Source organism: Pelmatolapia mariae, linkage group LG4 (genome assembly GCF_036321145.2).
Source record: "Pelmatolapia mariae isolate MD_Pm_ZW linkage group LG4, Pm_UMD_F_2, whole genome shotgun sequence".
Classification (NCBI taxonomy): domain Eukaryota; kingdom Metazoa; phylum Chordata; class Actinopteri; order Cichliformes; family Cichlidae; genus Pelmatolapia; species Pelmatolapia mariae.
This window is the reverse complement of record NC_086230.1, coordinates 30,622,333-30,636,576: the sequence shown is the minus strand read 5'-3', so window position 1 is coordinate 30,636,576 and position 14,244 is coordinate 30,622,333. Positions and strand designations below refer to the sequence as shown.

Sequence of the window (14,244 nt, the reverse complement as noted above, 5' to 3'; positions counted from 1 at the left end):
TTTAGATTTAATTTCAGAACTCTCTTGTAATGTCTCTGTTCCCATTTTCTGAGACTGTACTCTCAGTGTAACCACAAATACACTGGATTCCATTCCTAAACATCAGCACAACAATAATGTGTCACTGTCAGGGTCCCCCTCCCCGCTCCCTGGTACAGGGACATACATCACACCCCCTGCTGACTTTCCCCCTGGATTTATTAGTGTGTGAGTTATGTAAGTGTGTAGCTGTAGTTCTGGTTTTTAAACTGTGTGGCAGGAAACATTTCAAAACAAGTTTAGTCTCGGCTCATTTAGCTGATGTTACATGAAAACCCAGATTGATCACCATCTCTAGTCTAAGCTCTGCTGCTGTCTGACAGAAGCAGATCTCTTTACAAACAGATGACTTTTGTCATATGGCTTATTTCATTCCAGCTCTCATCTTTCTCTCAGCTGTTGTTATCACCTTATCCCTTATGTTATTCATCAAGATAGCACAGGCAGTGGCTGAAAACAGTCACAGAGTAGGACTGTGTGTGTGTGTGTGTGTCATTCTGAGAAATGCCTGGTTGGTGAGTGGAAGAGGGCAAAGGGGACCAAAGTCTTGAGGCGCAACATTTAACCTCCCAAAAGAAGAGGATGTCCCTCACAGTTGGACATGCGGACTCAAAACAGCCAGTATGACTGACATATGCTGATGAATGTTGACTCGGGGATTCTGGGACATTCTGTTACTAAAGCCACGAAGCTGTGGTCTCTCTCCTTGAGTCATAATTATAAATACACAGATTGGTAGCAGGAAATGCTCACATTAGTTCGCCCTAATATGGCCAGAGAAAGGATCCGTGGTAGAGGGGTTGTCCCGCTTTCATTTGGATTGGGATGCTGTCCAATCAAGTAATAGCTTACTATTCTAGGATTATGCCTTTGAAATCAGTAGCATTAACAAAATCTCTTCACTGAATAACTGTTTTTTCTTCCTTTCATTAATTATCATAGCTGATTGATCACACACAGCTGCAGCTGATTAATGTATGGCTACCATAGACTGTAAATGAAGGATGGTGATAGCCACCTTGCTTTCAATCATGGTTAGTAAAGCCTTAAGCTGAGCATTTTGCTGTCGCTATCTTAGCTTCTTGAAACCTTCTGTGATGAGCCAAGTCTGAATCTGACTGATTTAAAGGGACTCTGTGATGTGATTCTTATGAGGACTGTAATTTATTCTGGAGCCTATCCAGCTGTGATGGGGCAAGAGATGTGATACAACCTGGACAGATCATCAGTTCATCACAGGGCTAACAGACAGGCAGGTGTGTGGATCCTTGAGCAAATGCCTAGAATGAGAATGCCGATTGGATAATCCAGACCAAGTTGGAGGAACATGGAAACTCTATAGAAAAAGGCAGAGCCTTCTTGCTTTTTGTATTTTGATGTTCAGTGTATTGCATTCTTCTCTTGCACTTTTAGTTTGTTTAAGCAGCACTTACTGAATAAACTGTCACAACAGTTGACACTTGCTGGGGGAAAGCAGCAGCTGCTCTAATCCCACGGGGTTAACCCTTGGGTGTATTATAAAAGATTAAACTGCTGAATGGAGGATTTCCAGTTCACATGTGGTGAAGTGACACAGAGGCAATTCTTGCTTCACCCATTAGTGAAAGAAAACAGGAAGAAAGCCGGAATATACAAGAGCAGATAGAACTAGATTTCAAGTAACAGTTTTGAAAATGAGGCTAGGTCTTAAAATAAGTATATGTCACTCATACATTAGATTTGGTTACCCCATTTTCTAGATCTTATTATACTTCTTATCTGCAGTTTATTTTAATTTATACTTCTTCCATTTGCAGTTTTTGTCAAGAAGAGAGGACTTTTGCACACATTGATTTATTTCCTAGCCTGAAGCGCAAGTTTCCATTTGGACTGTTTGAATGCGGGTTGTCCAGTTTTAGCAACAGTTCCTACATGAATTGCCATTCAGTTCCATTAAGAAAACACATACCCTCCAAAATGAGGCAACTAAAATAAAAAAAAATTATTTAGATGGATAAACAACACTACAAGCCAGAGGAAAGCACTGGAATTTAATTTTGAGAACAAGCTCCTTACTTCGTCAGATTACAGTAATAATGTGTTCTTTCCAATTAATTCAACTATTATGTTGTCTTTTCATCATTTTTGTGGACATTTTGTCTGTTTGTATCATCTAATGTTCAAACTGAGCATCAGAATGAGGAAGAAAGGTGATTTAAGTGACTCTGATGTGGTTATTGGTGTCAGACAGGCTGGCAAGAGTATTTCAGAATCTGCTGATATGCTGGGATTTTCCTGCACAGCCATTTTTTGCATTTATAAGAGAGAATTTTCCAACAAAGAGAAAATATCCAGTGATTGGCAGTGCTCTGGGTGAAAATGTCTTGTTGCTTTAAGCTAATAGGAAGGGAAAAGTAAGTCAAATGTTCACTTGCTACAACCAAGGTATGCAGAAGAGCATCTCTGAATGCACAACACATCCAGCGTTGAAGCAGATGGGCTACAGCAGCAGGAGACCACACCACATGCCACTCCTGTCAGCTAAGAACAGGAAGCTGAGGCTACAGTTCAACAAAACAGGACAACAGAAGATTGGAAAAACATCGTCTGGTCTGAGGAGCCTCGATTTGTGATGTGACATTCTGCCTCCCAGGCAGAGAGGTCTGATGTTTGTGGCCTGACAAAACAAATTTCCCACGTGTGGGACTAATAAAGGTTATCTTATCTTATCATTCAGTGACGGGGTCAGAGTTTGTGAAACATGGAAACATGGATGAAACCTGCCTTGTCAAAACTTTTCAGACTGGAGGTGGTGATGTAATGGTGTGGGGAATATATACATTTTTTTTAACCATGCATTGTTTAAACACCACAGATTACTTGAGTACTGTTTCTGACCATGTCCCTTTATCCCTTTATGACCAGTTTGCCTGACTGCCTCAAACTTGATAACATGTCACAAAGCCCAAATCACCTCAAACTGGTTTCTTGAACACAAGCGAATGCACCACAATTTTTCACAAGTATTGATTTTTAATTTTTTCTTTCACTATAGTAGTTTTTTTTTTTTGTTTACCTCCACTGACTATGAAGTTTTGGAAGCACACTACTAGTGCAACTAAATACAAATCTGAGTAAAGAGGACCTATAGTATAGTATAGTAGAGGAGCAATAATATAAGCTTGAGTAACTCTCCCTCATAAAAACAAAGACAGCTCAAGTAATAAATACTTTATTTTCACATTAGAATTAAAAACGCAGTCATCTGCAGGGCACTATATCTCTTCTACAATGTACAGGTAAGTTGTGTGTGACCGACATGTATCTTCCATTAACAGCATTATGTACAGCAATGAAAAACTGCCCAAGAAGTATTGTTTAGTTCACAAAAAACAAAAACAAAACAAAAATTGTTGTGTTGTTGATCATCGGCCACCGCCATTGCCTGCTCCACCGCCAGCTCCTGCTCCCGACTGATCCTGAGCGCCAGACATCATCAAGAAGAGAACGAGAGGCACAATGTACATCCACTGGAAGAGAAGAAGAAAAGGGCAACTAAATACTGCAATATTTTTGGTTTCAACATAACAAATCAACTGTGATCATCTAGCATCAGTGGTTCCTGATTGGTCATCCCAGATTAGCTTCAGTTTATTTTCACAACAGAAGAGAAGAAAAGGCACAAGTGGGTGACAGGGCTACAGAGTGACGATCTCAGGGGTCAAACACCAAACACATGCTAAATATAGTCAGAATAATAATTTCAGATATACTGGTGGTTTATCCTGTAGACTCCCAATAATACATACTGGTGGAGGCCAGTGGTATCCCTAAGCCTCCTAGTAGATACCCCTATGCTATGAATTTCAAAATTCTACGTCGCCTTGTCCTGAGTTATCACAGTCACAAACTTGGGTGTCGATGTCGCCTGCCAGCCCAGCGTAGTGACGACAATACACAATCAGCCTTTTACAGCTGACGAGTAAAAACAAATTTGATCTCTGTAATTCATGTTTTTGGCATTTTCACCTTTCCTCCTAATCACACATGTATGAGAGAAAGGCAAGTGGAATGTTAAAAATGCAAGTAGTCGAGATAGGGAAGGAAAATTACTTTCAATACCTGGGGCCAACCCAAATGACAGACAGTGCACAAGAGAAATGCAGAATGGATAACAGCAAGAGTGAAAGAGAAGGTTTTAAGACCTGCTATGATGTACAGTTTGGAGACAATTACACTGACAAAAAGACAGAAGGTGGAGCTGGAAGACAAGATTAGAAAAGAGTATATGAGAGACAAAGTCAGAGAGGCAAGGCTGAGATGGTTTGAGTATGTGCAGAAGAGGGACACTGGATATTGAAGACAGAGGAAAAGAGGAAGATCTCAGAGGGGGTTGATGGATGTAGTCAAGGAGGAAATGCAGGGGGTTGGTGCTAAAGATCCACTGTGGCAACCCCTAAAGGGAGCACCATTTCAAGTATTTGGCATTGGACCTGAAGAGACCATGAAAAGACAGAAGGACGGAATGAGTGGACACAGAAAGGAGACGGGGTTTCATTTAGTCACGCTGACTAAAGGTTAAATACAAACTGAAGAAGGGGACGAGTAAGGAAACTGTACTTCAGTGGGACTCAGCTCTGCTCTCTGCCTCCCCCTGCTGGGGGCTGTGCTGAATTGGTGACCATGAGGAAGATTGCACCACCCAGAATCAAATACCACTGGAACACAGTACAGCATCAGGTCAACACAGATCAGTGAACACAGCAAGGAACACACAGAACAGCAAAACAAGACAGATTTAACAGCGCTCAGGCAAACTAAGACAGGATACAGGGCTGGATTCTGCCTGGAAAAACAGCTCGAAGCTAAGAAAGTCTGAAGACACACAAAACCTTACCACTGGGTTTAAGGGATTACTTTTTATGTTCTTATGCACTTTGTGGGAAAACTAATATTGGACGACTAGCAACACATGGATTCGTGAAACTGGGACCTCTAGCAAGCGACCAGCTGGCTGGAGCGGGTTTTGGTATGAAAACAAATCAGACGAAAAACAAGTCCGCATACTTAAATGCCTCATAAAGATAAACACTATCCGTTCCAGAATTAAGGGTTTGATTACACTGTCCATCTACATTTGACCACCAAAGTCCAGTTCTTTTTACTAGTGTCTTTAACAGAGTTGCATTGCAAAGAAGAAGGAAAGGAGGAGGACTCGCATCGCTGCTTTCAGTGGAGTAAGAGAAACAAACTGAAAAGTGTACCTGTGCCTAAAAGGTACAGACAAATGATTTTTTTCCCCCGTAGTTTGACACAAACTGCAGGTAGAAAACAGCCTTTCAACAGGACAACAGGAATAAACCATTTTGACTTTTTGGGAGATATTTTCACTTTTCTGCCATAAATACTGGCAAATGAAATAGAAGCAAAAGTGCAGTACAGCACTGATGTCTCCGGTGTATATTAAAACATACTAGACGCATTTGAAAAGATGTGATGCATCTGAGAACAGAAAATACGAGCTTAACAGTCATTTTCATTTATTTATTACCTGTACATCTTTAGGCCCTTCTAGCCTATCAGCAGTTTTCTAAGTACTTACATATTTAGCGATGAAAGATTTCTGCTCTTGTGGGTTCTTCCCTTTCTTCTCAGATTCCTGTTCCATCCGTTCAAGGAAGAAAGCCGTCTCAGGTCTGGAAGAAAGGCGACAATTAGTGTTGTGAAAGGTATAGAAAGACTTGTGCCACCCAGGACAACTGACATAGAGCTGCTAAGCCAAGGCAAAAGCTAAACCAAAGGATGTGGAAAAAACCTGCACAGGAGGTCTTGACTTATGCAGAGACAACCACAAGTAGAGATGGAAGCAATGTCAGATTGTAAAGAAGCTGTAAAGGAGAAAAGGACAAAATCACAGGTAAAAGCAGTGTGACTGACCCAGGTGCATTGACTGGAGCCATTATGCTGAGTGTGGTGTTGAAAATCTCAAGGTCGACCTCATCCTCAACTTCAGTGCCCCTACAGGCCCCAGGTAACGTCACTATGGAGACACCGATGAGGTAACCGGAGACGTCAGTGTGGAGCGCGATCACATCGCTCAGATGGGACTCAACCATGGCACACTGAGGATCAGAGGAGAATGTTAAAACAATATATAACAGCTTATTGCTTAGAAATATTTACAATTTACACTAATTACACACAGTTTGATAAGCTTTAGGTCAAAACCGATGAGGTTTTGAGCTCATCCATGGATAAATGATGACGTCAGGAAGGTCAAAAGAATCTGTAGAAAAGTAGAACGCCTTTGGAAATCAACTAAACTCGAAGTTCACAGGCTCCACCTTAGGGAACTTTGGGTTTCCTTACATGAAACCATAAAAACAGCCAGATCAAGATATTTTTCTCAGTTAATCTCATCAAGCAAGAGAAATTCCAAGGTACTGTTTGACTCCATAAACTCTATTGTTTCCCCCGTGGTCCACCCAGTACCCGTGACCTCTATATCTGAGAGTGATGAGTTTCTGAATTTCTTTGTGGATAAAGTTGATCATGTCCGTATGAGCATTGGTTCTTCAATACCCTCTGTTTGTGTCTCTGGGCCACCTCCCCCTCATTTACTGTCAGCGTTTAACCCAATGAACATACATGACCTTTCACTCCTGGTGGATAAAATGAAAATTACCACTTGTGCAAATGACATTCTACCTGCTGGGCTTTTCAAAAATGCTCTTTCTGTCATTGGCCCCTCTATTGTAGAGATATGCAATGCCTCTCTTTTAACAGGTGTGGTCCCTAGGTTCTGTAAGCATGCTGTTGTTAAGCCAATATTAAAAAAGAGCAGTTTGGATCCAACTCAGCTTAAGAATTATAGGCCTATCTCTAAGCTTCCATTATCATCAAAAATTCTGGAAAAAGTAGTTGCAGATCAACTTACCACTTTTTTAGAAAAACATGAAATTTATGACAAATTTCAGTCAGGTTTCCGTAAAAGTCACTCAACAGAAACCGCATTACTTAAAGTCTCTAGTGACATTATGATGTCAGCTGACTCCGGAGCATCCTCAGTCATGGTTTTGTTGGACTTGACATCTGCCTTTGACACCATTGACCATACCATCCTGATTAACAGGCTCCGGGACATAGTCGGTGTGTCCGGTCTGGCTCTGGAGTGGTTTCGGTCGTACCTCTCCAACAGATCTTTTAGTGTTTTTGCGAATCGGTTTATGTCACATTCTAAGGATCTGACATGTGGGGTACCGCAGGGTTCAGTTCTGGGTCCTATTCTTTTTCTTTTGTACATGTTACCTCTAGGACTTATAATTAGGCAGTTTCCTGAGGTGTCTTATCACTTCTATGCTGATGATATTCAGCTCTATTGCTCTTTTAAGCCGATGGAAGTCCATAAACTGTCCTCTTTAATTAATTGTTTAGCTTCCATTGAACAGTGGCTTGGTGACAACTACTTACAGTTGAACTCTGAGAAGTCAGAAACATTAATTATTGCCCCCGACAACCAGATATCTCTAATCAAACAGCATCTTGGTTCTCTTGGCTCATCTGTTCACCCGAGCCTCAGGTACCTTGGTGTGATCTTTGATTCTGCCATGTCCCTAGAACAACACTCTCGCCAGTTGATTAGCAATTGCCTTTTTCAGCTAAGAAACATCTCCAAACTGCAAACTTTGCTGTCTAAATCTGAGTTAGAAATGGTTATTCATGCTTTTATTTCATCTCGCTTAGATTATTGTAACAGTCTTTTTCTTTGTTTGAGCAAAAGGAATCTTGACCGTCTCCAGTTAGTCCAGAATGCTGCTGCAAGGCTTTTAACTAAGACACGAAAAAGAGAGCACATTACACCAGTGTTACGTTCATTACACTGGCTTCCAGTTCATTTTAGAATTCATTTTAAAATCTTGGTACTGACTTTTAAAGCTTTGAATTGTGATGCCCCATCCTACATTTCCGATCTTTTAGAATCCCACACTCCCTCTCGCAGCCTGAGATCATCTAATCAAAGGCTGTTGGTAGTCCCACGAACTCGTTTTAAGACTAGAGGTGATAGATCTTTTAGAGCGATGGCCCCCAGGTTGTGGAATGCTCTCCCTCCATCTTTACGTTGCCTTGATTGTATTTATTTTTTTAAAAAGCAGCTTAAGACTCATTTATTTAGATTGGCTTTTAATTAGATTTGTGATGTATTTTTGATTATTAATGTATTTTATGTTTTTCTGTTTTATATTACTGTGAAGCACTTTGTGGTTTTTATCCTGTGAAAAGTGCTATATAAATAAATTGATTTGATTTTGATTTGAAAACCAGCACTGATCAAATATTTCAGACTTCCAAAGTGTGAATGCATTTTAGTTTTTTAATTTCCATTGATGGGATCACAAAGTAACTCACAATATTATACTATCATAATACATTTCCACTGATAGAGGGACTCATACATTCATATATGATACATCACATAATCTGTGTATAAATGCTTACGTGTTAAAAAGCACCACGCCTTTCCTGTCTAAGAGTGAGAGCAGCGCGTCAGCCTCAGATGAATATGTGGCACTTATAAAAGAGGCTACTTCAATGGTATGCAAATAGTAGTTTGGCTACAAGAAGTCAGACCTCCAACATGTGCAATACTTTGCAAAATGTAAAAAATAGCTAAAAATGGAAACAATAAACTTGTTTAATGGAAACCTACAAGGTTAAGTTACTCTAATTACTGTTAAACTAAAGTTTTAAGTAGTTTTGTTATATTTAAAACACTAACCAGGTGACTTTTGTGCTTGCTGTGCCACTACTGTAGTATTATATTGCTGCTGCTGACAGCTTCAAACTTGGAATTAGGTAGTCTATCATCATTGCTCATTGTACACAAACATGAAAAATCCATTTATTTTGTTTGCACTAATAAATGCTGCCCGCTGCAATCGTCAATAAAACGTCATTGTCAAATATCATTACACATATTCCTTGAAATACGGTGATATAACTTTGAGGCTACATCGCCCACTCCTTGTGTCGGTTCATTTTATTTTATTTCAATTCTTTTCTTCCAACGACCGACCTCCTGCTGTGAGAAATATGTTCTTTAACACAAGTAAGTTAACTTCCATTAACTTTACTGCCTTTGATAAGGCCACTGTGAAGAGTTTATTAAGTCAAAATGGTCAAGGAACTCACATTAGAATATGTATAACATATAACTGTATAAATATTATGTTCTATCCTTTGTGGAAAAACATAACATTTCTAAACCAACTGTATTTTTTCCTGCATAGAAGAGCAAAAAAAGCAACAACTAGACTGTAAATCATTTGGGGAAAACACATCAGATTAACCACATCATAAAAAACCTCATTCAGAGCCTAAATGTTTGCCCAAAGTTGCTCTTTCATAGCTGGAAGAAAATGTTTAATATTATTTTGTATTCACAAAAAAGTTTCTATATTTTGTGGTGAGCCGGTCTAGAGTAATTTTCATGATTCTTGAGTAAAGCGAAATTTTGCCTCACAATAATCATGTGAATTAATTTGCTTTAAACACCCATGAACATTTGCCAATAACAGCCAACAGAACGAGGAGAAATAGGAGCTGGAATCAAGTTACAGTAATATATTTTAAGAACCTATCATTAAATCCTCTGATTTTACTCACTTTTCTCCAAGCCATTTTTCCTGTCTCCATCTAAAAGCTAAGTTTAACCATGCAGTGAAAACTACCCTCAAAAGCCGTCAATAAACATGTGCTCAATTTTACAGGAGGTGTTTTTTTTTAATCTTATCTGTAATTTCTGGAGAATTTGAGGGAAATACATACAGCTCTGACAAATGCTGTGAGGTAGCCTTCCATCTGCCGCTCTGTCTGTCTGTCAGCCTGCAGGAAAACACGAGGCACTCTGATCCTGTATAGACCGTCCACTGCAGCCACTTCCTGTGGGGATAGCCAAGTTAAAAACAAGTAATTTAGAAATGCATGTTTATACAGAAACATTATAAGGAGGATACATTAACACATCCTGAACTGATACTATGGTTAATGTAGTATAAATCTAGGAAAGTTCACCTATCGTTTTACTTGGCCAAACATCCAAACACATCCTACACCAGTGGAACAAGTGAGTGATGTTACCCACGTTGGTACCAAAATTTTGGGTGACTTTCAGTCGCAGGTAATTCTACAGATGAGGAGGTGGTGGCTCAAGAAGAAGGTTGTCTACTTATCTGAAGACTGCTTATTTGATTTACAGCTCTTCAGGAAAAATGCTGAACCCCAAATTGCCTCGATGCATATGTGATTAAGTGACAGGTAAAAAATGTCTGAAGCTAACAGAATGCATGAGTGAGCGTGAAAATAGGTGACTGCAGTGTGCACTGCAAGTACCGACAAGTACTTGCAGTACACGGCAAGAGTAGAAACAGCCCTTGCTATTTAAATACAGTTTTTATGTCCTGGTCATGGATCTCTCCCCCCCCTGGCACCCAAAAAACAAAAACAAAAAAAAAAACCCCAACTAAATATTTATTTGAAACAGGGGAAATCTCTCCATCACTGGGCCATCTTGGAAATGTGTAGAAAACATCACTAAATCAATGGTTAACATGGTTCACCTTCAATTTGGTCCTGTCCTCATCTGACAGCGGGTTCTGACTTAGTGAGACACTCGGCTCTCTTCCAGGCTTTAAAAGCAAAGCTCCACGCACTTGAAACTTTGCTACATCATCTGGAAGAAAAAAAAAAAATTACAAATGATAACAAACCTTCCCTGCTTGGAGTAAAACAAAGTACCAACACACTGTACCTCTACATAGTTAACCATAAAATGAAGGTAGAAGTCTGTCATCAAAGCAGAGTGTTTTATTATTGTTAAATGAAGGAATAAACTGTAACTGCCTGTTTTTTTTTTTTTTTATTTGATTGACAGCATGTTTTGATTTTGCATTTTGAGAGTATAATAAATACTGAATTTGCCCATTCAAATGCTATGATTTCAAAGGGTGTTTAATTCTGGCCTGTGAAATGACTTTTAACTGTTTGTATTGTTACAGCTGACTTTATCCCAGATGCACGCATTATTGAGAATACTGCGCATTAATTTAATTTTAAACAGACAGAAATGTCGTAGAAAGCCTTCCGAGAAGAATGGAGACTGTTATAGCTGCTAACGGGGGAACCAACTCCATATTAATGCCAATGGATTTAGAATAGGATGTCATTAAAGCTCCTTTAGGTGTAAAGTATAGGCGTTCATAGGTTGTCATAAACGCAAAAAGACAATTCTGAAAAAACTTACATTTGTAGCAAATCAGGTATATTCATTAATAAATGCAAAAACATATTAAACAGGCAAATTTTTAAATGGAGTTGGGCGTGTACCATTACCATTTTCCTGTTGCGTTAAGCTTAGTTAGCTTACCAACATAATCAATATCGTATCATACAACGTTACAGTAAGAAAAGAATTATAAATGTTTCTCACCAACTTCAAATGAGTGTTCAAGAGGCACAGAGAAACCACCGAACTCAGTCTCCAAGGCATCACCAACCTGAGAATGAACATGAAATCCACCGTTAGCCTTTTAGCCGGTCATACACAGCTAATGCTAATTAGCTAACAGGTACAGCATCCACTTTACTGCATTTAAATTGATGTCGTCTATGTTATAACACTTCACACTTACCCTTCTTCCATTATTACAACATGCAAAATGTAAACATACGAAGAAAACAGTGGAAACAACAGCAACCTTAGATTGTACCACACGAGCCATTTTGACAGAAACAGACACCGGAAGAACGCCTCAAGTGGCACAACACATGAACTTCCGGCGATTTCCATAACAAAAGCTTTTGACGAAGCTCCTTTTCTTTTCTTTTCTTTTTCAAAAAGTAATTACGATTTCAAACCAAGGGTTAACAAACAACATAAAATTTAATCACATGCAAGTGTTTTTCTTCTTCTTTCTTTAAGCTGTTAGACAGCTTAATTACTTACCATCAATTAATCATTATCAAGTAATCCTACGTTGTCTGCATCATTCCTAATAACGATTGGAGACCTTCATGTGCTCTACATGTAGGTGACGTTATTGCTTGCACACTAACAGTTTGCACGCACACACACACACACGCACGCACGCACGCACGCACACAACTGTTGACAGAATGCTTCTAATAATCGAGGTCTGTATTTCTGATGATCTGTCTGTATTTCACACCTTGGCTCATGTGATTAGAGGATCACCAGGGGGTCCTTTGTCCCTCTTTAGGGGGACACTCCCACTGGGTTTAAATCTGGGACTCTCGGCCATTTGACCTTAGAACTGAAGAAGCTTCTCGGATGAGAGGTGAAACGTCTTCAAGCAACTTAAAGAAGTCCAGACGCTTTTCTTTGCAAACTCCTTTGACTACGATGACCTGGATGACTGAGAACCTTCACAGACATATTTCTGGTGATGCCTTGTAATGTGTCAGCAATAATGAATTCCTCTTACCACATAAACGAGTTTTAATTTCGATTTCGTGCTGTATACATTTTTAATTAGTATTGCTTTATATTTTGTCATGTCATGTGCAATGAGAGATCGAAAATTTACTTTAGAGATGAGCCAACAACCCCCAAAAATCTTTTCTATTTAAATTAAGATATTTAGTTTTTTTTTAACTGAGTATACTTCTGACATTACTTAGGGTAGAATTAGTATTGGAATAGCAATTTTATATACGTTTAATATCTGTCACAATATGCCAAACATGCCAATTTACTCTCCTTTGCATTCTAAAACAGAAATACTGAAACAAACATGATAGAGATCTCTTGTGAGTGAGATTAACATGTACTGACACATCCAACGCCAGCAGAGGCTGCTATCAGATCATAAAACACTGCCTCGACCTTCCTCTCACCCCCATTACTTCCACAGAAGTGGCCCGAAAAGTGCAATTTTTATCAGCTGAATAATAAATATTTAAGGCCGTGTGATGAAGAGGGTAATTCATGTGTTACATCTTTTAGTCAGCATTTCATGCTCTACCTCAGCCAGAGTTTTATTTAGGTAAATGCCCTGCTAAGGGGTAAGTCTTTGATGAAACAAATAAAGCTCTTTAGATCCGCTCCTGCACTAATCTAAAGAGCTAGATCAGGGTTTTACATCAAGTCATAACTGGCAGCAGTTCACATCTGGCACTGGAATGTGTCTCAAGTGGCCTCTTATGATCAGATTTCTTTTCCCTGCTAGACTTTTTTTTTTTTTTTTAAATCTTTGCAAAACTGTGACTACTGCAATTAGAACTCACCAAAAAAAAAAACTGGAAATGAGGATTGCAGTGGCTATTTGAAGCCTTAAGTCTGGCTCCAATACCTTCTCAATATTACTAAAGTTGGTAGTATGTACTTTGCCCAGGCCCGGGAAGCTTATGGATTAAGTGTAGCCCTCTGATGTAGGGGTTTGAGTGCCTGACAATTCAGTTACAGTGCTTCTGTTTAGGGGTTCTTCTCTCATTTCAAATTATTCCCCTTGTGCTCCTGCTAAATTAGAAGAAACCAAATACAGGGAGGGGGCTACATGAATACTTAAAATATGCATATATTGATTTTCTTTTTTCGGTGGAGGAATGCACACTTCTTTCCCCAGAATGAAGTATTCAATCCTAGGGTTTTCTTGGTGGTGTTTGGACATCTACATTTAGAGCTGCCTGCGTATGATAAGATTTAGAAGTATTTTAATCATTTTTTCAGATTTAATTTTGAATGGGAGTTTTATGAAGGGTTCAGCTTTCTGTCAGTGCTCTATAAACTCAGAGGTCCTGCCTCAGTTTGTTAGCACTTAGCAACGTTCCTTCAGCTCAATAGGCTCAGTGAGTAAAGGCTGCAAAATGTGGCACCTCCAAGTCAGAATTTATAGATCGTTGCTGCTCTTTTCTGTGCCTGTGAGCACTGGATCCTGTCTGCAGCTGCTAATTTAACTAGGCTTGAAGGTGCTGAAATGCTGTTGGACAATCCAAGGGTCAGGTACAAGAAGCACTGTAGCTGTGACTTGACTGATTAGAGCTACCCGCCAAATATAAAAGTATCAAACCAGAGAGGAGAGAAAACAGCTGCACGTTTCTGCCAAATGTGATTGATGCGATTTATTTCTCAATGCTTATTCCTGGCCGAAGAGTTCTGCTGACATGCAATAAACCCTCTGTGGATACAAGTGAAAGGCATCAATCATTTTA

General features: G+C 39.4%; 1 protein-coding gene across 2 annotated transcripts; it reads right to left on the bottom strand.

Annotated features, from left to right (window-relative positions):
- Positions 1-3,234: 3,234 nt before the first annotated feature.
- On the bottom strand, positions 3,235-11,830 carry emc10 (ER membrane protein complex subunit 10). 2 transcript variants are annotated; one of them, XM_063472396.1, is made up of 8 exons: positions 11,706-11,830; positions 11,504-11,570; positions 10,635-10,747; positions 9,844-9,957; positions 5,956-6,140; positions 5,621-5,714; positions 4,639-4,736; positions 3,438-3,548 (listed from the first exon to the last, which is right to left on the bottom strand). In XM_063472396.1, exons 1-7 carry the CDS (start codon positions 11,793-11,795, stop codon positions 4,650-4,652), a joined length of 750 nt encoding a protein of 249 aa, XP_063328466.1. In that variant the 5' UTR covers positions 11,796-11,830; the 3' UTR covers positions 3,438-3,548; positions 4,639-4,649. The 2 variants fall into 2 exon arrangements, with proteins under 2 accessions (XP_063328465.1, XP_063328466.1); XM_063472395.1 differs by lacking the exon at positions 4,639-4,736 and having other exon boundaries at positions 3,235-3,548.
- Positions 11,831-14,244: the final 2,414 nt, after the last annotated feature.